Here is a 26,722-nt window from a genome sequence, read left to right as displayed (position 1 = left end):
TGCGAGCGAGCGTCTTTGGCGAGCCTCGACGGGCGGCGCTTCGCTTGGCTCCTTGCGCGTCGACGGTGGCGGTGGCGGGTCGGTGGCCGCTCGGTCCGCTTGCATGCTGCCCCCCGGGGTGGAGGGCCTGCTGGGCTCGGCCGGCGTGGAGTTCTGGAGCAGCCCCGCCGCTTACGACGAGGTCAACGGCAATGCCGGGCTGGACGGCGACGACGGGGACCTTGACAGCGCCGACCTCGTCTCCGCGGACCTGGAGGAGGGTGAGGCGGGGGGCTTTTCGGGTTTGCCTGCCTGGGTGAGCTGCAACCGGGGCGGAGGGCGTGGGTGGCTCGCACTGACCTTCAGCTGTCTGTCTCCTCTTCCTCCTCCCGAGGAGCCTCATAGGCTTACCCGGGTATCGGCGATGGGGCCAGATCCGGGTGCCCCACCCCTCTATCCCTTTTGCAAAGCAAAACAGAGGACCTGTTTCTCTGCCGACCGGGGATCCCTTGGCCAAATCTGCTTTTACATCCTCCTCTTTAAGTGTTGCTACTTACCAGAAGATGGTGATGACCAAAGGGTGGTATTGACACCCTGCTTTTCATGACCTGAAGGCCATCTCAAGGTGGTTCACCATCACCTTCCCTTCCTCTCCCCGGAGAGGTAGGTGGATCTGAGAGAGAGCTCTGAGAGAACGGCTCTGGGAGCCTTAAGAGAACTGTGATCGGCCCAAGGTCACCCGGCAGGCTGAACAAGGAGGAGCCCAGCTCTCCTGGTTAGATGCTGCTGCCCTAAGCCGATACATCAAGGTGGGAATATTCCTAATCTTCCACTCAAGCAGATGATGTTGGCATCAGTTTGTTTTTTAAAGCGCCCCAAAGAGGACACCGAAAGAGAGGACGTGGCCCTTAACAAGAGGCTATCTGGTTACCCCACTTGCTTTCTCCTTGAGATGCCCCTTAAATTAGGCGGAAGGTCATTTGGGATCCGGCTCTGCAGCTGCAGGAAGCTCTAGGTGGATCCAGAGAATGTGTGTCTTTCTCTCCCAGGAGGAGAGAGGGATGCTTCGCTGCTTTGACCTCATTTTCTCCATCTTGCGTTTGCTGCCTCCCGTCTGCCGATTCGGCGGCTGCTCGACACCTGGGAAATCCTCATTCCCCTGTCGTTTTGTTCCTGTGCCCTTAACCTGTTGTATTTCTGCCTGCCGTTAAGCCCTTTGCCCGTTTAAAGTGCAGGATCTGTCTTTGACGTGTAAGAATATGGCTGTCACCTGTGGAAGGCTTGGGTTTGCTTTTATATATACCTTGCTTTTCTCGCTTCTGGAATATTTGGTCTGTAGGGTTTTGAGAAACCTGGGGTCTCTATTACTTTGAAATAAAGCGAGCTTCATAGCAGATGCAGTATCCCTATGAAAGGTAGAGGATGATGAAGAGTAGGGGAGATTTTATATCCTGCTTTTCTCTACTCTAAGGAGTCTCAAAGCTGCTTAGAATCAACTCCCTTTCCCCACTGTCCTCTCCATGACTGTTGAGGTAGGTGGTGCTGAGAGAGTTCAGGGAGAACTGTGACTGGCCCAAAGCAGCCCAGCTGGCTTCATGTGGAGGAGGAGTCGGGAATCCAACGTGGTTCTCCAAACTGGAGCCTGTGGCTCTTAATCACTACACCACACTGGCATCCTGGTTCAAATGCCTGGTCTGCTCCGAAAGCTTGCTGGATGACCATGGGCCAGTCGCACAACTTGGACAACTTTGCAGGGTTGTTGTGGAGCTAAATTGGAGGAGGAGGAGGCCAATGACATGAGCCACTTTGGGGTCACTCTTGGGGAGAAAAGTGAGTTAAAGATAAAGTAAATATAGGCTGTGAAGGGAACAAAGGAGTCAGATTTGGGGGAAATTGATGGGGGGATGGATTGGAAGGCTTGGATTGCTTTTCAGTAAGTGGGTTTCGCAGGGGTGGCCAAACGGTGGCTCTCCAGATGTCCATGGACTACAATGCCCATGAGCCCCTTCAGGCCACCCCTGGATTGAGGGACCTTTGTGGCTGATTCCAGCTTCCTAATTTTGTGACTGTTTCCCACTCATGTCCTAGTGCTTCAGAAAGACCTTGTACCCCCTTTTCTTTCACTTCCTCCCCCCCCACACCTTCCAGAAAAACAAAACTCCAGATTAGTTCCTGTTTCCCGAATTTGTACACAAAAATGATTCTTGACTTGGGGAGGGGTAGCTTCCTTCGCACTTGGTATGCTTAGAGAGGAATAAGTTAAAACCCGAGAATTCAGGGCGTGCAATGCTTTTGGAGGGTTTGAACTTGAAGCCTCTTTTGGGAAGACTGAAGTTGCTGTTTCCTCTCTGCCCCAAAATAGTGAGAAAGACTCAGCCATTTAGATAATTAGTGACCATCAATACTGGATGGGGGAAAAGAGAGGTTGGCTGCCTTGTGTGGTTAAAGACTAAGGAATGGTTGAGCCAGGAAATAGAAAGAGTCATCCAACGGCCAGTAAAGAAAAATATACTTGAAATAAAGTCTTAATCCTAGTATGACCTGTTTAATATGCTTATCTCAGTGGGCGTTCTTGGAAAACCTACAATTGCCTTTCCCTTCCTGTCCCCACAACAGACACTCCGTGAGGTAGGTGAGGCTGAGAGAATTCCAAGGTCACCCACAAGCTCCTTCTGGAGGAGTCGGGAATTAAATCTGGATCTCCAGGGCAGAGTTCAATGCTCTTAACCACTATCCCACCCAATCAGTCCACCAGTCTTTTAATGCATATAAAACAGGTCAAGATTTCCAGGAAAATATAGCTATTATAAATATAACTAAGACAGATATCAGTTAACAGGATAGTTTGGGAATGAAAATCTTCTGAAACGTTCTGTTTTTGTTGGCACAGTCTTAGGGCGCCTTGTGAAAAATTGGCCACACGATCAATACTTATTTATTTTATTTGTAATTAGACTTTATAGGTCCACCCCTCTCAGCCCAGCCTTCTTGGGGGCAGAGTGCATCATCATATTAAAATAACGCTTTAATGTGTCAGGAACACATTTATTCAGAGGGAACACAATCTTAAAGAGGTGTCAGAAAGTCCGCTTGAAGCAAATACAGATGTAACAAATACGGTAGAAGAAGATGTGAGATTTGGTTTTGGCACGCTTCACTCCACAAGGGCAATGCCTTTCCGAGTGGGGCATTTTTGGGAGCCCCTCCCTGGCAGAACTGCCGATGGCAAGCCCATTAAGCCTAGCAGGAGAATCAACTCTGAGTAGATGTGTTGTACTCAAATAGTTCCGCTTCTGTAAAACATGCCGACCCTGATCAACTCAAAGATGGCGCCTGCTGTCCATCCAATGGCCAGGTAAATCAGGTGTAGTCAACCTGTGGTCCTCCAGATGTCCGTGGACATCTGGAGGACCACAGGTTGGCTACCCCTGAGGTAAACAATTGTGTATGAGTCTTGGGTTAAGGGGGAGAGGTCTGCAGGAGCTTCTCTGCTGGCAGGGTCCCACCAAGAGTTTCTGAATAGCCAGGATATGGAAACCAACGAGGTGGCCAAACTGCCCCTGAGTTAATGGCTCCACTTGCCTGCCCAGGTTCTCGTTTTCCGGGCATGGCTCTAGAACAAGAAGATGTGGTTGGATCAGTTGTTTGCTGACAATTGTTTCGAGCATCCTTTTTGTAGTCTCTGTCAGCAGCATGGTTTTGGAGGTGCATGTCAACCTCCAATTAGATTTCTGTCTTCCCTGCTTGTTTTTCTGTGTCTTCAGTCTTTTGTGTCTGAGCGGGCTACTTAAATGGACTGTCTGCCAAGGGGATCAGGGCTTCTGTACCTGCTTACCATCTGTCTCTACAAGTTGGGGTTTTATTTTGTGCATAATTTAAGAGCTTACGTTAAGAGCCTGGATCTGTTGGGGGTTCCTTCCCAGGCTTTGAGGGATGGCTGGAATGGAATTTGAATTCCCTTTCGTCAGGTCCGTGGTAGTGCTTGGCACGCAGAAGGTTCCAGGTTCAATCCCCAGCATGTCCAATAAAAAATTAAATGTCCTGAATTGTGAGGGGGGTTGGACTAGATGACCCAGTAGGTCCCTTCCCACTCTATGATTCTGTGATTCTATGGCAGCTGATGCAAAAGACCTGAAGCTCTGGAGAACTACTGCTAGTCTGATCACTTTGCATGCTTGGGGTCAGGGGACATGAAATGCCATCTCCCGCACTGTGCTGTCCAGCCCATGGGCTGTGATACACTGTAAATTGTTTTCAGCCTGTGAAATGTTTGACCCATTTTCGGCTGTTACATTCCATTCACTGGCTGTGTTCTTGTACATCGGGTTTCAGCCCTTTTAATGAGTTTTGTTTTGTTTTTAGGATGTTTTACCTTGTAGATTACCATGGCCAGTTTTCCTGAAGGGGTGGTATCATTTTTTGCTGTTGCAAATAATAATTTCATACCATATGTTGATTCAGAAAGTGGGTAAGCGGCATCTACAGAAAGCTGTTCGCGGTTATTGGCAAGGTTTTTTAAACAAGTAAAACAAAACTGTAAAAACAACCGGCGTAACTGATTCATATTAAAACAAGCCAAGAAATGGCCTTCAGTCTAGTAGGAGGCCATCAGAATAGCCTTCAATGGTGGAACTATTCAGGTAAAACCCTGGGTAGAGAGAAAGGTGTTTGGCCCGGCACTTCAGGGGCAGGAAAAGAGGTCACAGGTGAGCCCCTGTTAGGAAAGCTTTCCCCAGGTGAGGTGCCCTGACTCTGGTTGCCCCCTGCTTCATCTCTTGAGCTGGGTACAGAGCAAGCAGTTCCGGGGAGTAAAGTCTGATCTGGTAGATGGAACAGGGCAGGAAATGGATGGTCCTTCGCATACCCAACTCCTCCTGTTGGGGTGAGGTGGATTTCTGTTTTTGATATTCTTTTCGTTGTTTTGCTTGGCGTGTCGCCTTGCAATCCTTGTTTGCCTGAACATCGGTGGAGGTCTCCATTCTTCTGTAGCGTGGATTACTTGGAGTTGTCTGGCTGGTTGGTTCTCTTGGAGAGAAACACACAGAAGCTTCTGCCTTGAAACGTGTAGGTGGGTTTGTAGGGTGTCAGCCACTGGGTTGGGAAAGCCCTGGGGATTTGGGTGAGGGGAAGCTCTGGAAGGCAGGTTTTGAAGAGGGGAGGGAGAGACCTAAGGCGGGGTATAAGGCAATATTGTCCACCCTCCAAGGCAGCCCTTTTCTCTAGAGTTGCTGACCTCCAGGTCAAAGGAAGGAAATGGCTGCTTTGGTGGAGAGGCTCTATGGTGTTGTATCCTGCTTCCCAAGCTCCACCTCCCCCAAATCTCCAAGTATTTCTCAGTGCAGAGCATGTAGAATTGATCTTGGTTGCTTGGAGGTCCGTCATAGTCGCCAGGCCATCTCCTAGTGTCACCATGGAGTGTGGTAGCTCTACTTCCTAGACCAGTGGTGGCCAAGCTGTGGCTCTCCAGATGTCCATGGACTACAATGCCCATGAGCACCTGCCAGCATGCTGGCAGGGGCTCATGGGAATTGTAGTCCATGGACATCTGGAGAGCCACAGTTTGGTCACACTTGCTGTGGGGGAAAGGGCATTCTCCGCTGCTTATGCTCCTTAATGCCTCCATAGTTGTCCTTTGCAAAGGAGCCATATTGCAAAGGACCCAGTTATGTGACTTGCCTGCTGAGGAGGACCAGTATGTATCTAAAAAAAATACGTAGCTCGTCTGCAATTTTTTTAAAAAAATGCTGGCTGGCTTGCAGTGCCACAGTGAAAAATTACTTGCAGGGTGTGGCAAACTGCGAGTCACCTGTGAAGAGCTGATCCCTGGAGAAATGTAACCTTCCAACAATCCTTTGGAACGGCTTGCACGTTTATTTCCAACCCGAGCATAATTCTCTGAGTATTTAGGGTAGAAATGTTCCACCAAATCTTTGTTTTGTGGTTATTGTGAAAGGCGGTATCTTTCTGAAGTCCTTAAAAACAAACAAACAACAATTCCATGGAGGACTGTTACTTTAATAAATACCTGCAGTAGAAAGATCCCCAAGGAGGTATTTTCCGAGAGACAAAAAATATTATTTGTGGTTTATTTTCTTCCCCAGTGCTTTATTTGCTTCGTTTTGTTTACTGCTAACCATGTCCTAAGAGGAAATAAATCCTAGAATCAATTTTCTCTGGAGTAGCTAATTCATCACAACATTAACAAAAAAATGTTTTTTTTACCTTTATCTCCTCCTTGGGAATCCAAAGAGCCTTACCACGTTCTCTCCTCTCCTCCATGTTATCCTTAGAACAATCTTGTGGGGTCAATGAGGCAGAGTGCGGGTAATGGGCCCAGGGAGCTTCCAGAGGATTCGAACTTGGCTCTCCCAGATCCTAGTAGTACGACGCTCTAACAACTACACCACACTGAAAAGAATAGCATTTGGGGGTAAAATTGGTCTCTGTGTTGGCAGTAAGATGCACACTACCCTTTCCAGTAAAATGTCTAAGATGAGAAGGGTACCGTGTAGATGACCTCTCCCTAAATATTGTTCCTATTTTATAAATACTACTGAATTTCAGTGCAGTAGATTTTCAAAATAGCAGTAGTGTATTTCCTAAGCTTTTAGGGCAGGCTTTTCTCAATCAGGGTTTCGTGAAGCCCTGGGGCTTTGCAATAGACCAGGGCAGGCTTCACGGTTCTGGTGGGCACTAATTATATATATATATTATTAATTTAAAAAAAAAACGATTGAGTGATACAGCCCTATATTCCTGTGATGTGATTTCTGGTTGGTGGCATGGCTTCCGGGGGCGTGGCAGGAAGATGGGGCCTCCTGACATCACTTTGGGGGCTTCTCAAAGCCTCAAGGATGTGCCAGGGGCTTCTCTACCGTAAAAAGGCTGAGAAAGGCTCTGCTTCTTGTGCTCCTTATTTTCATCAGCAGCTAAACAGAGACCCAGATCACTGACTCCCTTGCCATTGCTTTAAGAACCAGTGTTCTCTCTGTGTTGATATCTCTTTTTCCTGAGGTTCTCTTGAAGCACCAGGACTGAATAGCTGATTTTTGTGGCTGCTTTTGGCCTTAAACGCCGCGCTTCCAAGCCAGATTGATTTGGGGGTTTGTTTTGAGCTGTTGGCATGCAGGGCAGAAGGAGCGACTGGAAGCCAGCCCTCATTAGGCATTGGCTGTGCTCAGAACAGCCATGGACGTCGCCCTCCCATCGCTGCCCACCTCTCAGTGCTTTATCCCCGCTGTGCTGGAATTCATGCTCTAATTATTTCTAATTATGATTCTGTTGGATGATGAGGTCCCAAAGGCGCCCCCTGAGGACGCAGGGCGGGGGGGGGGAAAGAGGGCGAGCCAATTGGAAGAACATCATGGCATCCGTCTGCAGCATCGATGTGCCAGTCGGCACGGAGGCTAGGAAGGAAGCAGGCTTGTTAGAGAGGCCACTGGATGGAGGCAGACAGCGTGTGCTCTTGGGCTGGCAGAAGCAGAGATCGTAATTCTGCTTTGGCACAGCCTAACTTCGGTATACTCTGATTGCATAACGTAGAATAACGTCATGGGATTTTGATGTTTTCTTTGACGCTGTCTTGCGGACGTGCTTCTTGCCCGTGGCAGGGAACCTCAGAGTCGGTAGATCTGTCCTTGCAAGGTGTAAACAAGGCGTGCGATCGGGATAAACAAATTCTGGCCTTGATCTCCAGGGAGAGGATGAGAAAGGAAGGCAAGTGGAAGGTCTTACCTGGGAATAGAATCCAGGTGTCTTAATGCCACAGTGTCCTTGGTGAACCCTGCCTCCTTGTTTGCAAAGGTTTCGAGTGACCAGTGGTGTAAAATTTGTCAGTAGTCTGCATCGGACAGTTATAGGACCAAATGTCCAATTGTGATTCGAAGCAAAGCTATTTGTTGAATGGTCTCTCATTTCGGCTCAGTGCTAATAGAAATACTCTTATTTTTTTTTCCTTTTTGATATCTTTTATGCTTGAATAGAACAGAAAATAAGATCTTTTAATGCCTGCCTCCTGTAGGATCATTGTCAATGGGGTCGCGATGGGTCCGACACGACTTCGCACATAACAAACACCTGCCTTGGTGATCTATATAATTTGGTTTAGAGGTAGCTGTGCGATAAACCCCTTAATCTACCTAGCACCCAACTACAATGCACGTGACTCTAGACTACGGGTTTAGGGGGTGGGCGGGGCAGTAGGGAGATGGTGAGGAATTTTGGGGCAGTAGGGGAACCACCGCTCTGGACATTCAATTAATTAATTAAATCTCCATACCACCCTCCCACAATGGCTCAAGGCAGCTTATGTACAATTAAAGTTAACAACAGACTAAAACTCACATAACAATAACAACATGAAAAAATGTTAAACCATTTTGTAACTGGCTCCGCCTTCTGTGGCAGCCATTGTGTGGTGGATCTCTGTGGGAAAATTCCAGAGTTGTCCACAAGCTCAGAAGGTTTGGGAAACCCAGTTGTGGTCCACAGTAACTACAAGCATGGGCTTTAAACTGCACAAGCAGAGCCTGTTGAGATTTCTGAAGCTTAGGTGTGTTTCTGTACACTCTCCAGGCACATTAACTGAAGCAGAGTAAATTAAGCTGTTGGGGAATATAACCTCTGCAAATGCAAACACATAATTGGCGTCGTTTGTGTAGCTCACAGAAGACTTTGTTTTGTTTCTTTCATTTGGTTTTTGTTCCAGGAGTTAGGTTCCCTTTCATTAAAGAAAAGAAATAGCTTTTTAAAGAAATACAAGGTTCCACACCCTGTCACATTCTTTACCTCTTTGACTGAACTTTATTAATGGTGCCAACTCTCTCTGTTTTCCCACAGTGCTTTGCTCCGAGCGGGTTGGCAGGATCACCAAGACCTACCAGGATATAGATGCGGTCACCAACCTGCTGGAAGAGGTATAGAGCGTGGAAATGTTTTAAATAAAATGCATCCGTTGCTAACGTTTTGCAGGATAACTGAGATCAAACTGTGTCCTTGAGGCTGCTGGCTGTTCATTGAGCAGGAAAAATCCATGCCGAGAGATCTTGGGAAAGGGCAGCAAGGAGATGAATGAGAACGCAGGCCGTGGCTTGGAGGTAGAGCATCTGCTTGGCATGCAGAAGGTCCCCAGTTCAATCCCTGGCATCTCCAATTGAAGAATCAGGTGGCAGGTGATAAGAAAGGCCTCCACCTGAGACCTTGGAGAACCACTGCCAGTCTGAGCAGACCAGGGATTCCCAACTAGGGTCCATGGACCCCTGAGGGTTTGCAGGAGCTACAGAGGGGGGTCCTTGGCCTTTCCCCTCCTTCCACTTGGAGGGCTCAGTGAGTAGGCCATGGGTGAAAAAATGAAAGAAGGAGAGACAGTTGTATCATGGTAGGGGGGTCCAGGCTATCTTCTTAGCTTCCGCCCTTCTTTCCAGCCTACGTGAAGTGGAGCCATTGTAGTAGTAGTAAAGGCAGGAGGCTGGGCTGCAAGGAAGTCAAAGGGTGCAGGTGGTTATGTCACTTCTGCGGGTATGGCAGGGAGGTGTGACCAGCTGACATCACTTCCGGGGGTCCTCGAAGCCTCCTCTGTGGTCAAAAGGCTGGAGTAGACAAAGCTGACTCTGATGAATCTGATGGGCTGATTCAGGGTAAGGCAACTTTGTCTGTGTGTTCAAGTATGCAAGTGGTGGAGGAACGGAGCCAGGAGAGGGTTTGTGGGAAAGGGGGTGAATTAATCTCACGGCAGCCCCTCTGTCTCTCCCTGTCCCCACAGAAGGAGCATGACCTGGAGTTAGCGGCCCGCATTGGGCAGTCGTTGCTGAAGCAGAATCGGAGTCTGTCGGAACACAATGAAATCCTGGAAGAACAACTTGAATTAGCCAAGGAAGAGGTGAGGGGTGTCTGTGTGTGTCTTGGCGGAAAACATCATCTGCAGCGCTTGGAGAAATGATCTTACGGAAGTGAGGGAGTCCCCCTTAGGAAGAGGGCAAGCAGAAACCGATTTTTAGAGGTTGGAAAGAATTTGAATTTTGGACACTGTGGATAATCTTGGAGTGGTGTCATCTAAAGGGGTTTTCTGAATGGGTGGGACTTAATTATTTTTTAATTAAAAAACATTTATTGGGCGAATGGTCAATGATGGGCTTGGAGGGGTGGGAAGGGGAGGGGCCCCGGGTTGATGTGGACACAGCTGTGCTTCTCAAAGATATTCTGCATGACTGTGCCACTTCTGGGGTTTCTCAAAGCCTGAAGAACGTTTCAGGGGTTTCTCAACAGTAAAAAAGTTGAGAAAGATTGCTCTAAACTGTTCCTTTTCTCGTCTCCCCCAAAGATAGCTCAGCTGCGCCATGAAATTTCCATGCGGGATGACCTTCTGCATCTCTACACCAACAGTACAGAAGAGAGCGAGCCAAATACCGCCACTTCTACCCCGTGAGTATCTAGCTGGGGCAGAAAGGACCTTTCCACCTGAGTCAACAGTGTGGTATGTCTAGACCAGGATTCTGAGAACTCTCTAACACCTAGAACTGGCCCAGCAACCATGGCCAGATCCCATGCAGAAGAATGACAAACTGGGGAGAGTTGGAGGTTGAGAACGCCCTCTTGGCCACTTTCTGCTGTGTAGACTTTGCGGTGGGCAACGAGGAGCTGCCATGTCAAAGAGGCTGAAAAAGGCTGGTCTAGTGTGATGTGTAGTTTGGGAATTCCGTTGAGTATTTTCAAAGGTTGTAGAGCAAAATTGGAGTCAAGTGGCATCCTGGTGACCAACCAAGTTTTATTCAAGGTAGAAGGTTTCATGTGCGCATGAAAGCGCATAGCTTGAATAAAACTTGGTTGGTCCTAATTGTGCCTCTGGACCTCACCTTCACTCTTCTGCTTCAGACCAACATGGTGACCTGCCTGAATCTATCTTCATCGATGGTTGGAGAAAGACTTGCAGGTGAAATTAAGTCTGATGCCTTTGCTGCTTCCAACGCAGCACTAATACTGAGGCACAAAGAGTTAAACGAAATTCTGTTCCGCTGCTGTTCCCATCATGGCTTCCTCTCTCCCCTTCGCAGCTTGCGAAGGAATGAATCGGCCCTCTGCCTGCAGCAGTGCTTCCAATACGATGTCCTGCAACAGAAGCTGAAAGGCCTAGAGGAGGAGAACCAGAAGCTGCGCACAGAGGTGAGATTTGTGCAAGTCACACTCACTTTGACGCTGTTTTCCTTGCCCTAGCCATAGTCCTCCTTCCATCATCAGAGGGTTTTAAAAAAAATCAGTAATTGACATACTCTTGTAGCTGAACCCTAGTAGCGTGTCAATTACCAGTTTAAATAAAGCCCTCTGGTGGTGAGGGGAGGAATAGCAACTTCAGGGGACCCGACAGGGGTTAGACAAGGAAAATGCAGCTCAAAACTGCCATGTAGATTCTCCGGTAAAGATGCCTATGCACTTAATGGTGAAAGAAACATGGAAAATAATTGCCATGTGGGATTCAGCCCTTGTGTAACACTCTGAACAGTGCTCCTTCCTTCCTTCCTTCCTTCCTTCCTTCCTTCCTTCCTTCCTTCCTTCCTTCCTCCCTCCCTCCCTCCCTCCCTCCCTCCCTAACTCCTACCCTCCCTTCCTTCCTTCCTTCCTTCCTTCCTTCCTTCCTTCCTTCCTTCCTTCCTTCCTTCCTTCCTCCCTCCCTCCCTCCCTCCCTCCCTCCCTCCCTCCCTCCCTTCCTTCCTTCCTTCCTTCCTCCCTCCCTCCCTCCCTAACTCCTACCCTCCCTTCCTTCCTTCCTTCCTTCCTTCCTTCCTCCCTCCCTCCCTCCCTCCCTCCCTCCCTCCCTCCCTCCCTTCCTTCCTTCCTTCCTTCCTTCCTTCCTTCCCTCCCTCCCCTTAGCCCTCAGTCTTATTCTCCTTCCTTCCTTCCTTCCTCCCTCCCTCCCTCCCTCCCTCCCTCCCTCCCTCCCTCCCTTCCTTCCTTCCTTCCTTCCTTCCTTCCTTCCTTCCTTCCTTCCCTCTCTTGTGTTCTGTCTTTCTTGTATGCTCTGTCGCTCTCATGTTCTCTTTTTCTTTCGCTCTCTCTCTCTTTCTTTCCAAAATTTCACTGCTAATATATATGTATATTTAAAGCAAGGGTTCCAACATATCCCACCTTCAGCGACGTTGCTACCTGTGTTGGGTGCTCTGTAATTGTCAAACAGTTGTAACCTGTCTATCACCTTTCTTGGAGGGGTTCCATCATAGGATCCGTTTGTCTGGCAAAATCCATTTTTGGCCCCTCTAGCTGATTTCTGGAGGTGAAGGTGCCAGGCCTTGGTCCAGAAGCTAGGCTTCCGATTCTATCCAGAGCCCCTCTGCTTTCCAGAAACTCACCCAATGCACAAATAACACCCTTAATGGGTTGTGTCTGTCTGTCCCAGGTCACCAACATCTCCTCTGAAACGTGTCAGTATGAAGAACAGGAGCAGAAGTTGATGATCGACTGTGTGGAGCAATTCTGTGAGTATCTCACCGCCTCCGCTTTTTCCAACAAGTGATAAAAACATCATGCCGCTGTATGTGATAAAAGCAGCTTTCTGCTCATCAGGGGGCGGAAGGTGTGATGTCTTTATCCCCCTGCATTCTTCTGGATCAAGGCTCAATCAGAGCATTGTTGAACGGAAGAGATTTCATGTCCCCCTTAACCAGGCCTTGGAAGCTCATCTCTGTTGATGAGTTTTAGGGCAGAAGTGAGGGGCTAGATATTCTGTGACGGCAGAGTTAGCTTCTCCATTTCCCCCTGTGTCAGCTAGACTGTTTTTTGGGTTTGATTTCTTGCTTGGACCTCTCCGGAGCTGGGAAGAATCAGGGTTGGAATCCCATTCAGTCCCCTGCATAGCAAGAGGATTAATGCAATTTCCCCAATATCTACAATATGGTTTCACTCAAAACTTTTCTATGCCACCTTTCCATTTAATTCAGGGTATCCAAACATGGTGAATATTAGAACATTAAAACAGTAGATGAGTGATAGGGATGTGAGTGTCCTGCATAGTGCAGGGGGTTGGACTAGATGACCCAGGAGGTCCCTTCCAACTCTGTTATTCTATGATTCTGTGAAAACATTTCAGGTGTTAAAAAGCATTTATATATATATATATAATTTTTGAAACCATCTCTGTGAAATCTGGTTCAGGAAGTTTGAACTCAGGCAAAGCGTGCCAAGGGGTCTTCAGGGTCTCCAAAAGAGAGGCCTGGACCCCAACATCCTTTACCTATAACCCTTCATGGAAGGGGCTTAGAATTGGACTTGGGACCACCTCTAGCAAAGCCCTTGCTCTTGACGACTGAGCTGCAGCCCCTTCCATGCTCGTTTCCACTTGCAGCTGCTTCTTACTGAGTCAGTCGAGTTTGGTCAGTCAGCTGACTGGCAGCTGCCCCACGGGGTGTTTTTGGCACTTTTCGCATTGCCTCTTGCCTGATGCAGCTGGAGTTGGCAGGGACTGAACCGGGGAACTTCCGCATTCAGAATCAGTGCTCTACCCCTGGACTGCAGCGTGGCGGTGCCATCCTCAAAGCCGTCTGTTCTGGCCGGCAACCCCCTGATGTCTCCCTTCCCCCTAGCTGAAGCCAGCCGGGAGGTGGTGCTGCTCTCCGAAGAGCTCGCCCGCAAGACTGAGGACGCGGCCCGTCAGCAGGAGGAGATCAGCCAGCTGCTGGCCCAGGTGGTGGATCTGCAGCAAAGATGCCGCGCGGTGAGCAGCGGGGCAGGCCTGGCAGGGCGCCGTGGCTGGCTGCCTGTCTCAAAACATAGATTTCTCCAGGGGCAAGAGGTGCTGCCCTGGTTGGGTGGCATCAAGGTTTCGGGGCTGGGCGGGAATTTCACAGGACATCTGTTGGGCCCCGGCAACACTCTTTCGCTTAGAGCTATCTGGGGACCTCTTTGCACATGGGGGGGGGGAGGGAGAAGGTGCAAGTTGCCCTCCAGTTTGCCTTTCCTTGTAAGGCTTTCTAGGAGTCCTAGCTGGTTTTCGTGACTACATGGGCCCCTATTTAGCACCACAGTAACTAAGGTGTGCTGGCCTTCCTTCCTTCCTGCCTTCCTGCCTTCCTGCCTTCCTGCCTTCCTGCCTTCCTGCCTTCCTGCCTTCCTGCCTTCCTGCCTTCCTTCCTTCCTTCCTTCCTTCCTTCCTTCCTTCCTTCCTTCCTTCCTTCCTTCCTTCCTTCCTTCCTTCCTTCCTTCCTTCCTTCCTTCTCTCTCCAGTGCGGCTCAGAGGTGGAGGAGCTGCAGCAACACCTGGCTGCTGCCAAGGAGGTCCAGCAGCAGCTTCGGACAGAGGTGAGTCCCCTCAGAGAGGCACAGGAGGGAGGGAAGAGCTACCGAGCCTTCATTCCAACCTTTCCCCCCTATTGTGTGGTGTCGCTCCAGCTCCAGGACCTGCAGGAGAAATACGTGGAATGCGAGGCAATGTTGCACGAAGCCCAGGAGGAGATCAAGACCCTCCGGAGCCGCAGCCTCCCCAACAGCACCATTAATCGCCACAGCTCCCCCACCTTCCTGCCCCTGGTAAGGGCAAACGAATGGCCCTGGGCGTGTTTAGCACTCGGTTTGTGTCAAAATAAGTCCTGAATCATTGCTGGGTGGGGCAGACAATTGTGGCGGTTGGATATTTGCGAGTTAACAAAATAGTTTCTTATGGTTCTCCTGTTTCTCCCATCTTTCGGCGTTTCTATAACCTCTTTTTCTGCAATTGTAAGTTCTTGTTGCCGTAGGGTGTCCCCCTCCCCCCCGTTCTGCATGTATTTTGTATATATATTTTTTTCTGTGTGGCACATCTCCTTGCAAATTTAAAATCCCTGCCAAAAGCAACCACCCCGCCCCCCACAAATAAAAGCAACAGGAACTTACAAGTGGGAAAAATGAGAATGGGGAGAAAACCTTGATTTGGTAGACGGCTTCTATTATTTTCCTCTGCCGCCTGAATTGCATATCAAGCTTCTAGCTCGTATTGGGGGAGGTGTGTGAAAGAATGGAGAGAAAAGGGCTTTTCTTTAAGCCAGCGATCTCAAGGACTGAAACCAGGAATGAATTTACGGGGTATAATTTATTAAGGGGGCCAAATATATGGGCTAAATATCAAAGGGGGAGGAGGGGCTTTGCATGTCAGGGATGACTGTTCTTGTGCGGCGGTCCATGATTTTGATCTTGGAGATCAGGTTGAAAGCTTATGGGCGAAAATTAAAGGTGGGAAAGCCAGTAGAGATATCTTGTTAGGAGCCTAATAAAATCAGAGTCCAGTGGCACCTTTAAGACCAACAAAGATTTATTCAAGGTGTGAGCTTTCGAGTGCAAGCACTCTCAGTCAGATGAAGAGTGCTTGCACCCGAAAGCTCACGCCCTGAATCAATCTTTGTTGGTCTTAAAGGTGCTATTGGACTCTGATTTTATTGTGCTACTTCAGACCAACACTGCTACCCATTTGGATCTTGTGCTAGGAGCGTGTTATAGACCACCATGTCAGTCTGAAGATTTGGATGATGCTTTTTCTGCTATGGGGGGGGGGGGATTTTGATTATCCTGATATTTGCCAGAGGTCGGACTCTGCAAAGCCTGCTAGATCTAAACAAAATTCCTTACCTGCCTTGCAGACAGTTTTGTGGTTCAAGTCAAGAGAGAGAAGATGCCACAAGGGGTTCAGTTATATTAGATCTAATTTTAACACAGAGAAGGTTTGCTAAATGGGGTGAAGGAAGTGGGTTATCTGGTTCGGAGTGACCTTATTCTCCTGGAGTTTGATATTCTGAGGAAAGGGGGAGTTTAGTCAGACAAATATTTTAGGCTTAGTAAATTAAGGTTAGTAATGGGGGCCATTCCTTGGTCAGATAGACTCAAAGACAAGAGAGTGAATGAGGGATGGGAATCAAAAATTAGATTCTGAAGGCATAATACTAAACGGTTCCAATGAAGTGGAGGAATGGAAGATGCAAAAAGAAGCTAAGACCAAACTTCTGAATGAGATAAGGATTAAAAGGGAAATGGAAAAAGAAGGAAATCACACCAAGGAACAATTTTTTAATAATAGCTGGGTTTCCCAAGCACTGATCCTGGCTCTGCATTTTTCTGCCGTTGCAGGATTCCTTGGCTGCGGAGATCAAGGGCACAAGGAGGAAAGGGACCGAAAGTTCTGGTTCTTCGGAGTACAAGTGAGTTGAGAGAGAGAGAGCCAGACCAGGTGTGGGCGTGGCGCTGGGGACCTGAGGGGCCCAGAAGAAGCAGCATCAGTGGAACCTCCATGGTGGGAACCAGTTAGCCTCTGAGTTCCAGTGTTTTGGGGGGAGTCCAGATTGAAGCTACCATTGATGCCTTTTTGTAGGCCCTCTGGGGTCCCCTGTTGGTCCACCATGTGGAGAAGTGTACTGGTTTAGATGGGGAGGGTGGCCCCAGCACCCAGGTGACACCTAGAGATGCCCCGCTAGGCAAATGATCTTCAGGCAACCAAGACCAGCCCCCCTGGAGAAAGTGGCAGCTTTGAAAAGTGGGTTCTCTGGCATTATACCAGCCTCTTTTTCAACCTTTTGACCATTCCTTGACCTTGGCGCTCCCCTTCCGCATTTCTTATTCTCAGAAGCTTCCGGAGGGTTTTTGAGACCGTGAAGGCTGTGAACCAGGCGGTGAAAGCCAGATCCCGCGCAGAGTCGCCCCTGAGTTTCCCTTGGAGCTCTCCGAAAGCTTCCTCGCTGGGCTGCAGCCGCTTGAGCACCCCCCGCACCAGTTACCATGGTTCGGACAGCCCTGTTGCAGGAGCCGTGATGGACGGGCAGGAGGGGCAGAGTCCCGGAGGTACTCTTGGTGCCCGGTGAGTATAGCTTGGGTTAGATGGGATCTGATGGCATGGTCCGGAAACGTCATTCATTCATTCATTCATTCATTCATTCATTCATTCATTCATTCATTCATTCATTCATTCATTCACTCACTCACTCACTCACTCACTCACTCACTCACTCACTCACTCACTCACTCACTCACTCACTCACTCACTCACTCACTCACTCACTCACTCACTCACTCACTCACTCACTCACTCACTCATTCATTCATTCATTCACCTCCCTCCCTCCCTCCCTCCCTTCCTGGAGGGTCAGGGCGGTTCACATACAACAGAAACAACATAGATAACTTAGTTTAACAATAATCAAGCGATAGCAACAAGCAACATAGAGCAATAGACAAATATGGAGAACGTTAAGTTAACACATACCAATAGCCCAGTGGGTTGGGCGGAATTATAGTGGGTGCCTAAGGAGGGAGTCTCAGGAGGAGGGCACGTGGGAAGTGGTGGTTCAGGTCGACCTTGTTTCAAAAAGGAGGTGGAGAAAATGGGGAGGGGGCAGAGGAGAGCGACGAGGATGATCCAGGGCCAGTGAAGACCAAGCCGTGTGAGGAAAGGCTGAGGGACTTGGGAAGGTTCAGCCTGGAATAGGGGATATGATAGCTCTCGTTAAGTATATGAGTGATTTATTTTATTTTTCGACTGTCCTCCTGGCAAGGCAATGTGCAAAATTATATAAAATACAAAGTTAAAGGAAATAGAATTGAGGGTTCAAATTAATTTGAATAAATGATGGCAGGTTTTAAAAAGCAGCGATGTTTCCACAGGGGCACCTATAGGTAGATAGGTCGGTCGGTGTTAACTTTGGCCCCGATCAAAAGCCTGGTGGGAGAGCTCCATTTTACAGGCCCTGTGAGATTTCGCTAACTCCAGCAGGGCCCTGATGCTCCAGGAGCTCAATCCAACAGGTAGGGGCCAGGACAGAAAATGCCCTATTCCTGGTTGAGGCCAGACATACCTCCTTGAGTCCAGGGACTACCTACGAATTGGTATTCGAAGATCAGAACAGGCAGCAGCTGGGCAGATCCTTCTCCTGGATGCTTGAGGCCGATCCTGCTCTGAACAGGGAGTGGCACTAGATGTCCTGTAGGGACCCTTCTAACTCTGTGGTTCTGTCTTGGGTCCGCCATCAGCCCTTCCTTTATCACCAGTGTTGGTTTAAATAGCAGTAAATGATGTAAGCGGTAGATCCTGGCCGGTGATGAGACCTTTCTGCTTTGCTTCAGCCGAGACGGGCTTGGGGCATCCTTGGGCGTCCCCGGCCAGCATGACCTGGAAGCGGCCCTCCGTTGCCTGTCCGCCCGCCAGGAGAGTCACAGGACGGAGCGCTCGTTCTTCGAGGTGGAGCGCGAGAGCAAGCTCAAGCGCCTGGCCCGGGACCTGGAGGACTCCAGCGGCTTCCTCACCCCCAACGAGAGCATGGCGTCTACCGGCACCAACTATTCGGGCAGCTCCGGTGGCTCGGGTTTCTCCCTGGGCTCCTTCTCCTACTACCCTGATAAGCTTCAGATCGTCAAACCTCTGGAAGGTAAGGAGGAGGTGGGAACCTGGAATTGGGGAGGGGAGGGGTCTGCGGCTCTGGTATAATGGAGAAGGAGGGGGACGATAATTATGTTGCTGGATTTTAAAAAATGTGAATTCACTTTCCTTCTTCTCCGCTCTCAGGCTCCATGACCCTCCACCACTGGCAGCAGCTGGCCCGGCCCAATTTGGCCGGAGTCCTGGACCCTCGGCCTGGCGTGCTTACCAAAGACTTCCGGCAGCTTGACGTCGATCTGGAGGAGGTCTACAACCTGAACGACCTGGAGGAAGACGATGTGGACATGAGCTCCTTCCCTGCCCTGGCTACCTCGACTCCTGCCAAAGCCAAGGAAAGACCCAGTGGTAAGTGGGGCTACCTGGATCTCTCAAATGACCTGATCAGTACGAGAAGCCCTAGACCAGGGGTGGCCACACTGTGGCCCTCCAGATGTCCATGGACTACAACTCCCATGAGCTGCTGGAAGGGGCTCATGGGAGTTGTAGCCCATGGTCATCTGGAGAGCCACAGTTTGACCACCCTTGACGCTTCCCGAGAACTGTGTTCCCTGGTTTGAGGGAATGCCCACGTCTGCTTCCTTGAGTTGCCTTGGCTTAAATTCTGAGGGCAGCCATTTTGTCAACCAGCTCCATTTGAACGTTCTGTGTGTCCTCCATTTCTCTTTGTCATCTCTTCGATGAGTTGGCAAATGTGCAATCCTTTGTGTCTTTCCTTGCCCTTCTCCCGCTAGATCATGAGATTGGGCTGGGGACCCAAATCTCTGCCCGCCCATCCCACCCCCGCAGCCTAGGTTTAGTTCCAGGGTAGCAGGAAATGAAACTTTGGGGCTCTTTTCACTCAGCATGAGGAGTGCAACGTGGCCTTAAATAGTCAGCCCTTTCCAATGAATTCTGGGAATTATAGCTGAATGGGCCCGGAATCTTTCATGAAGAATCGTGTAGGAACCTTGAAGGAACAGCATTGTTTACGAGTCATTAATAGCCTGCATGCTATGATCTGTTGCCAGGAAAAGAACCTTAGCCATGTATCCTTGTCTTTGAAGTAAGCTCCCCAAGCATCTGAAGTCTGTGAATTGTTGTCTCATTCCTGAGAGAACCAAACCTGTCTAGACTTGGGTTGGACGTTGCTCAGTTCACACCTGAATTTCTTGAGTCGTGAGTTTCAGTGGGCCAATGATTGAGGGGGAGGGCAGTCTAAGCTTGTCGAGGTCCCAAAGTTGTTCCTTCCATGAATACAGAAGCGGTCAAAACTGCATCAGGGTCTACACACATATGCCCCGCCTCCCCTCCCCCCACACACAATACTTGTTATACACTGTCCTAGCCGGTGGCTTTGGAAAACAGAGCAAGATGGGGAGTCCTGATTGTCTGTAGCAGGAGAAGAGAGCAAGAACCTCATAGCCCATTAAAGACCAACTCAGTATGTGTCAGGTTAGGACCCTTCATGGGTCACTATTTGGTGTGAGAGGCAGCTTGGTGTGGTGTTTGAGGGGCGGCCTCTAGTTCAGGGAACTGGGCTTGATTAACTGCTCCTTCTCCACATGCAGCCAGCAAAACTGCTCTCCGCAAAACTGCTCTCTCCAAATTGTACGTGCTTAAATGGCTGGGCCCACCGGAGTCTAGCGGGTAGGGCTCTCAAAGTAAAGTTCTTCCCAAGCATCCCCTTGAGAAGAATTGAGGCTGTTGAGGATGGGAGAAAGAGGCTTCCCTCCCCCTCCCCACCCTTTCCCATCCACACCCAGGCATCCTTCTGTCCGTCCATCTGTCCCGCTCCCCGCCCCCCCCATTAACCCTTCGTTTTCGTGTCCGTTTCAGTCTTCCACTCCGTTAACAATCTGCCCCAGACCCCACCTACTATCACCATTACCACCTGTTGCATCTTGCACCCTAGCAAGGAGGTCACCATGGTGACGCCCAGGTAAGCACGCTGTGGTCTCTTCTGCTCGCTTTTCCATCCTGGCTTCTCCCACCCCGTCAGCCCCCCCCCCCCCAGGGGAGGATTTCCTTCCTGTGCGGGAGAGAGAATTTTGGTGTTTTTAACCTGTCTCCTTGCATCTTTCTCCCCGCCCCACCCCTGCCCCCAAACTTTGGATCCAGACTTCTCAGCGCTGTTGCTCCCTGGATGGGTCTGCCCCACCACACTTGGCATACTGATGGGGGCTCAGAAGTAAGAACCCCCCACCCTCTCTGTGTCCTGGGCAGAATAGTATCTCTTCCTCCTCTGCTTCACTCTGTCCAGAGCTATGCTGGCTGGTGGAAAACAGCCTCTACGGCGCTCACGGGAGGGTGGTAGGGTTGTCCTGCTCTTGGAAAGTTTATGCCCTTGATCCAGCCTCTGATCTACAGCCATGAGGGCAATTCAGTCTTAAAGGACTCGGCACATGCTCAGAGGCACTCTTCTTGCTTCCCATGTTCCCATGAGCAGCAGCTGGGGCCAAGGCCAGTTCAAATTAAACTCTGACTAGCTCCTGGAAATCAAGGGGAGGGTAGAGAAAGCTCTGCCCACCTGGAACGGGCCCCTCCCAAATGACGTGGTTCCACCTTAAATGATGGGCCTGATGAATGAATTTATCACGAGCCTTTAAGCGGGCCTGTCTTCTCCTCTTCCTCGGCCTCTTTGTCCTCCAGCCAGCATGCTCTTTTGGGGGATGGTGGGGAAATGAGAAATAACCCACCCGGGGGCCAAAATCCGAGGCTGAATGAGCTGTGCTCCCCCTCCCCCCCCGGTGAATTTGGCGCATGCATTTCCTGTTTCGTTTCCCCAGTGAGATGCAAAAGCATTGGACTGTCCTGAGCGTTCATAGCAGCTGACTCTGATTTTAAGATTAGCAGGTGGAGTCTTGTCTATGAAGAACTTTTCAGATGAGAATAAGGGAGATCGCTTTTATTACTCTGTTTTCATGTTCCCCAAGTCTCACGTCACCAAAGCCAGTCTGGGAGTTCTGTATTCAGAATTATAATTCCTGGCCATGCATGGCTCAATCTTGGATCAGGCCAAAGGGGGTTAGGCTTCCGCCCCCTCCGGCATTGTGTTCACATCCAGAGATTGTCATGGAGAGGAGGTTTAAGCCTCATTTTTCCCAATCTGAATCAGGTCCACGTATATGTAACTTGCTTGTAAATTTTAAACACTGAAGTGAGTGTGTGTTTTGGGAGGATCTATCAATGTGTCCAATTTTGAGACCTCCTGCCCCATGTGTAGTACATTTGTATAGTTCCCTTAATTAGCAGCAGGCGAACCCTGGAAGTAACAGCCTGCAGTTATTTTAATATTTAACCTGCTGAATCCAAAGAGGGTTTTTACAGCTGGCAGAATCACCCTGGCTGGTTTTTCAAGCATAGGGGAATCTCTCGCTGGAGCTGTTTTTTTAGTACGTTACGTGAAACTTTTCGTAGTATGCCATGGGAGAAGAGAGATTTTACATAAATGGGGTTATGTCAAACCCATAATAAAACAAGGCATAAGTACATGAACTACTGAAAGCTTTAAATTTCAGTGTTTACATCTCAACATACTATACCAGTGCTTCTAATTTGTCTAACCTTTTATCACTTTATTATTGGTGGGAGATCTGGGGTGATGCTCTAAGCATTGTTATAGCCTCTAATTCATAATCTGCAAGACTCCCTTTTGGGGAGTACAATAGCCCAAAACACCCCTTCACACTCAGTAACTTCAGGGATCTTATCAGCGAATAGAATTTTAACACATTGCTCAGGTGATTCATTAGATTCCTGCAAAACTGGGCAGATCAAATAAGCGCGTTGCTTAGAGAACAGTAGACAGTATAAAAGCAAATGCATAATCGATTCCGGTTTACCAAGGTGGCAGTTGCAAAATATTTGTTCCAAAGGAATATTCCTTTATTATTTTCATAGTATTGAAGTGTCGATTTGCAAGCCGCCACAGCATACAGGGCCCGGAGGGGCAGGTACACGCAGCCTCTGGGGAGCCCCGCATTTAACCCATTAACCTCTTCCGAAACCAGACATTACTGCTAACCCATTTGCTTTCTCCACTGCTAACATGGTAGAGTTTGGCTACTAAAAGTGTTCGGTCCTTTTGGTCCTTGAGGGTTTGGTGTCTCCTCTCTTTGCTCCTTTGAGCTCGCAGAGGCAGGATGGGGAACACAACTAGAGAACTAACAAGCGCTCGGAATGCACAACTGACGTACTAAGGGTGTTTGGCTGGAGAAGGGGAATAATTGAGGGGTGACAAGAGGGGAGATTCTGAGATGTTGCTGAAGTTTGCAGGTGAGCCAGCCCCTGCCCAGTGGATCATTTGGACACAGTATTGTGCAGCGGTCTCAATGTTCAGTTAGACGGGCAAACCAAGCAGGCTGTAGGCGGCTGAACCGTGGCCTTCCAGATGACCATGGACTACAGTGGGCTCATGGGATTGTAGTCCATGACATCTGGAGAGCTACAGTTTGGCCACCTCGCTCTGGGACTTCCACATCCAGAGCTTCCTGAAATTAAAAAAATTAAGCTGCCTGGTTTGATCCTGAACACAAATTCAAAAGCTGAGGAAAATGGGAGCTGTTGCCCATTTCCCTCAGGGCTGAAGGTGTGGCTTTATTCTCCAATATTTTGGTCTGGTGCCAATTTGTTAGCTGACACGTCCCTCTTGTGGACCAGAATTTTGAGTCCAGGAGCACCTTGAAGACCAACCAAGTTCTATTCAAGGTGTGAGCTTTCGTGGGCATGCCCACTTGGGCAGACAATGCAAGAGGAATCATCAGAGTGCATAGAGAAGGAGAGAGTAAATTTAGCAAACTGCCTCATGATGATTGGTTTTAGGATTTTCGGGGATTGTTTTTAGGATTATTGTTAATTATGTGACTTTGCTGTATACTGTTTTTATTCTTTTGTGAACTGCCGCGAGCCAGCTTGCTGGGAGCAGCGGTATACAAGTGTAAACACAAATAAAAATAAATAAATAAATAAATAAAATAATATAAATAATATATCCAACAAATGCAGCAGAATGAAGATCCCTGGCACCATCAGGTGCCTTGCTAGAATAACCATCTGAGTCTGTCAGTCTTTGGGGTCACAAAAACATAAGGGGAATAAAAAAGTTAAGGTTACTGATTAGTGGCAGATGCTTTCCCAGTTGTGAAAGAGATCTTCACGATGCTGTTTACTACTTCCCTGCTCATTTACGCTCCCCTTATATCTTGCACTCTTGACGATTGCTACGGAAAATGCAACTTCTTTGTCTCTCCAGTTCTTTGTACTGAATGTGTGGTTGTTGTTGTTTTTCCCCTCCTGCCCTCTTCAGTCTTTATAATACAGTTGTGCCCTCTTGTGGGCCCAGTGCGGGGCTGAGCCTTCCCCCCCAGCTCCCTCCCCACCAACAGCCCAGCCACAAACTGCCACGGGACCCTCCTCTTGGACTGGCGACTCTGCTGGCAGAGAGAGGCATTTCGGCCTGGAGCAGAGCTGGGTCGCCGGACTTGGAAGAAGCCTCTGGCTCCCTGCGTTGGTTGTCCCCTTCCTTGGCTTTGTTGCGGTGCCGCCGCTGGGACGGTCTGGCCGAGCAGGCCCTGGGATCCAGCTTGCTGCGGCGGAGGGAAGCCAGGAAGAGCCAAAACAGTATCTTCAGCATGAACCTGGTGGAGAAGCTGCAGCGGCTGGGCCTGGACAAGGTGGTGGCCAGAGGAGAAGCTTCGTATACAACCTCTTGCCTGCAGGGGGCTCCACCGGAGGGAGAGGTGTGAGTTGCGATGCTGTAGTGATTGTGCCTCCCTCTAGGCGGCGCCAGAAGCCAAAAGGAAGAGGGGGCACCTGAACTGGCTCGTGAGCCGTTGGATGGTTTGTGGTTGGCATTTGGGGCAAACATTTGGGGGGAGATGCGGGGAGGGCGGGCTCAGTGTCCCCTCATATGCTCCACCTTCCTGTGGATCAGGAAGCCCGGGGGAAATCTTTCTTCACTTGGATGTTTTGCATGCCCACCTTCCCAATAAACTGCACCACTTCCTTCCTTCCATCCTCACTCCTGGAGCCTTGAGGGAACCCCTCTGCAGGACGAGGGTCAAGAGGATGCAGAGGACCCCCCTCCCCTTGCAGAACAACCATTCCTAATCTTCCAGGGGAAATATGTAAGCGGCGATTCGCCCATGGTAGCATTTAGACGTCTCCCCAAATGTCGTGTCTCTGTGTGATCCTCCCTCCACCCCACGTGTCCTCAAGGGGCCCCAATCCATTCGGGGCAGGCGCTGAGGGGCTGCGAAAGAAGAGGAAGGAGGAGCTACCTGGAGCACTGCCTGGGGCAGCGGATAGATTCCTGGATCTTTGGGATCCTTTTTAGGGGTGGGTTGACGAAGGACCAAGACGCACTGGTTTATTTTTAGGGCCGCACAAGCTCATGTGCTGCCCCTCGGCCAATGAATTCCCTGCACTTGTTAATTCCCCCGGGAATGCACCTTGTTCCCTGAAGACCATTTTCTCACAGGCCACAGGACCCCTCACCTGTTGAGACTATTAAGAGAGCAAAGCAGGGATGGGGATGGGCGTGTCATTTGTTCTTCCGCCACCGTCTTCGATGCTCTCCGATGTCCATGCATGCTGTCCTCTCTGCGTCGCTGTACTTTGCTCAGGTGTATTGAGATGTTATCTCCCTTCTCCTCCCTATTTTTGTCCGGAGATGTTTGGTCCCCATTTTCTTGAAGCAAGAGGGTGAAGAATGTCCACCAAGATGCCGTAGGGTGCATAATCCGCTCTCATCTCTCTCTCTCTCTCCCCCCACCCTGGTTCTTCCGGCCTCTTTTATGGTTGCTTTCCCCCCCAATTATTTCCAGTGCAGTCCTAAGCAGCGTTGACACCCTTCTCAGTCCATTGCAATAACTCTGCATAGGACGGAGCTGGGAATTAACTCAGCACTGGTTGCACCCTCTTTTGCCTTCCATCCTCTGTATGAACAGAGAAATTTTAAACATTGACTGGCCTTCGTGCCTGTTGAATCGCTGCCTGACGGGGCTGGGGCGAAATCGTGTCCCCTCTTCTCCCAGTGGCTTTAGTGCTCTTGGGCCAAAGCTGTTGCTTTTTGGACTGCCCTCTTTTTAAAGGAAAAGGATTCCTGGCCCTTCCCGTTTGCAAATGCTCATTTAATGCACACACCTCCCTGGGAAGGGCTTCCAGAAATCTCCACGCCTTTCATGCACCTGTGCATCTTTTGCACAAAAGCTCTTCGTACAGCTCTCCTAAAGCCAAGATTCCCTTCTCCTGCTGCTCACCTGTGCTGAAGCGTTGGCATTACCTGCTCTTTCTCTGTGTCCCTCTCAGTGAAATAAACACGGTGGTTGCTGTGGCCCTGGCCTCCGTCTCCTGCCCTCTCATTTTTGCCTCTCGGTTCTGTCGCTTGGCTGTTGAACCCGCTCACACCTCATGCTTGCCTGTGCCAACTGGGCCAGTCCTTGCTAGTGATGGAGTCGCTTGGGAAGACTGTACCACTTTGGTGGACTGTGCCACGACAGGTTGCAGGAATATATAGCACCATGTTTGTTTGTTTGTTTGTTTGTGTGTGTGTGGGGAGAGAGAGAGAGAGAGAGCTTATAGCCTGATAGAAACCATTGCAAGATTTCCTGGATGTATGGCTGCGATAGCCAAACTGTGGCTCTCCAGAGGTCCATGGACTTCAATTCCCATAAGCATACCAGCAGGGACTTGTGGGAATTGTAGTCCACTGGAGAGCCACCATTTGGCCACCCCCCCACCCAATGTATGATGTCCCAATACAAAGGAAAAAGAACCGGACGACACAGATCGCCAGCCTGCAGAGATTTCCCCTTGCAAATTGGCTGTGTTTATGGCAGATGGGTCTTCCAGGAGTCCCCGCCCCCTTTTTCATAACAATGGGAAGAATTAAGTATAAAATTTTAGGTTGGCAGGTATGGAAACGACTGTGAGTCAACTGCTAACCTACAGGAAAAGGATACAAAAAATTAAAAGTCTTTGAAAAGATGTCCCTGCTTTTTTCTTAAGTTGGAATGTTTTAAAAGTTGCAAATGGCGGAAGAACCGTTCCTCTTTTCTTGTGCCCGGCTAGGAATGCTGCTTCTATGATGTTGTCTGGTGAGACAGTTCTGGACACCCAAAAAGAGGGAAGTGCAGGTTCTCTCACACTGCTTTATGGATTCACACCAAATCTGTCAGAAAGCCGACCAGGTGGGAGATGACCCTTCTTAGCAGAGAACGGAACATTGGAACTTCCCTGAAAGTTTCTTCTCTTCGGTGCACCAAGGTCATCCAGCCTGGTTAGGTCATGCCCCCTCTCGCTCCAGGCAGGGCTATGAACATTTGTGTGGACTTTATTGCCTAACAAATTTTGCATCTCACTAGATTTTATGATGTTGGGATGTGGATG

At 49.4% G+C, this 26,722-nt stretch overlaps 1 protein-coding gene across 2 annotated transcripts; it reads left to right on the top strand.

The window, feature by feature from the left end:
* LOC143825653 (trafficking kinesin-binding protein 1-like) lies at nt 1–26,318 on the top strand. Of its 2 annotated transcripts, XM_077313848.1 has the most exons (16): nt 11–260; nt 8,818–8,894; nt 9,740–9,856; nt 10,298–10,398; nt 11,028–11,136; nt 12,365–12,443; nt 13,548–13,678; nt 14,188–14,262; nt 14,353–14,490; nt 16,057–16,127; nt 16,550–16,780; nt 18,043–18,344; nt 18,482–18,700; nt 20,171–20,273; nt 20,453–20,522; nt 23,640–23,783. In XM_077313848.1, exons 1-16 carry the CDS (start codon nt 104–106, stop codon nt 23,646–23,648), a joined length of 1,989 nt encoding a protein of 662 aa, XP_077169963.1. In that variant the 5' UTR covers nt 11–103; the 3' UTR covers nt 23,649–23,783. The 2 variants fall into 2 exon arrangements, with proteins under 2 accessions (XP_077169962.1, XP_077169963.1); XM_077313847.1 differs by lacking the exon at nt 20,453–20,522 and having other exon boundaries at nt 1–260; nt 23,640–26,318.
* Nucleotides 26,319–26,722: the final 404 nt, after the last annotated feature.

The sequence above is a fragment of the Paroedura picta genome, chromosome 16, assembly GCF_049243985.1.
Source record: "Paroedura picta isolate Pp20150507F chromosome 16, Ppicta_v3.0, whole genome shotgun sequence".
Taxonomy (NCBI): domain Eukaryota; kingdom Metazoa; phylum Chordata; class Lepidosauria; order Squamata; family Gekkonidae; genus Paroedura; species Paroedura picta.
The sequence above is the reverse complement of the archived record's forward strand: the minus strand, read 5'-3'. Positions and strand labels throughout refer to the sequence as shown.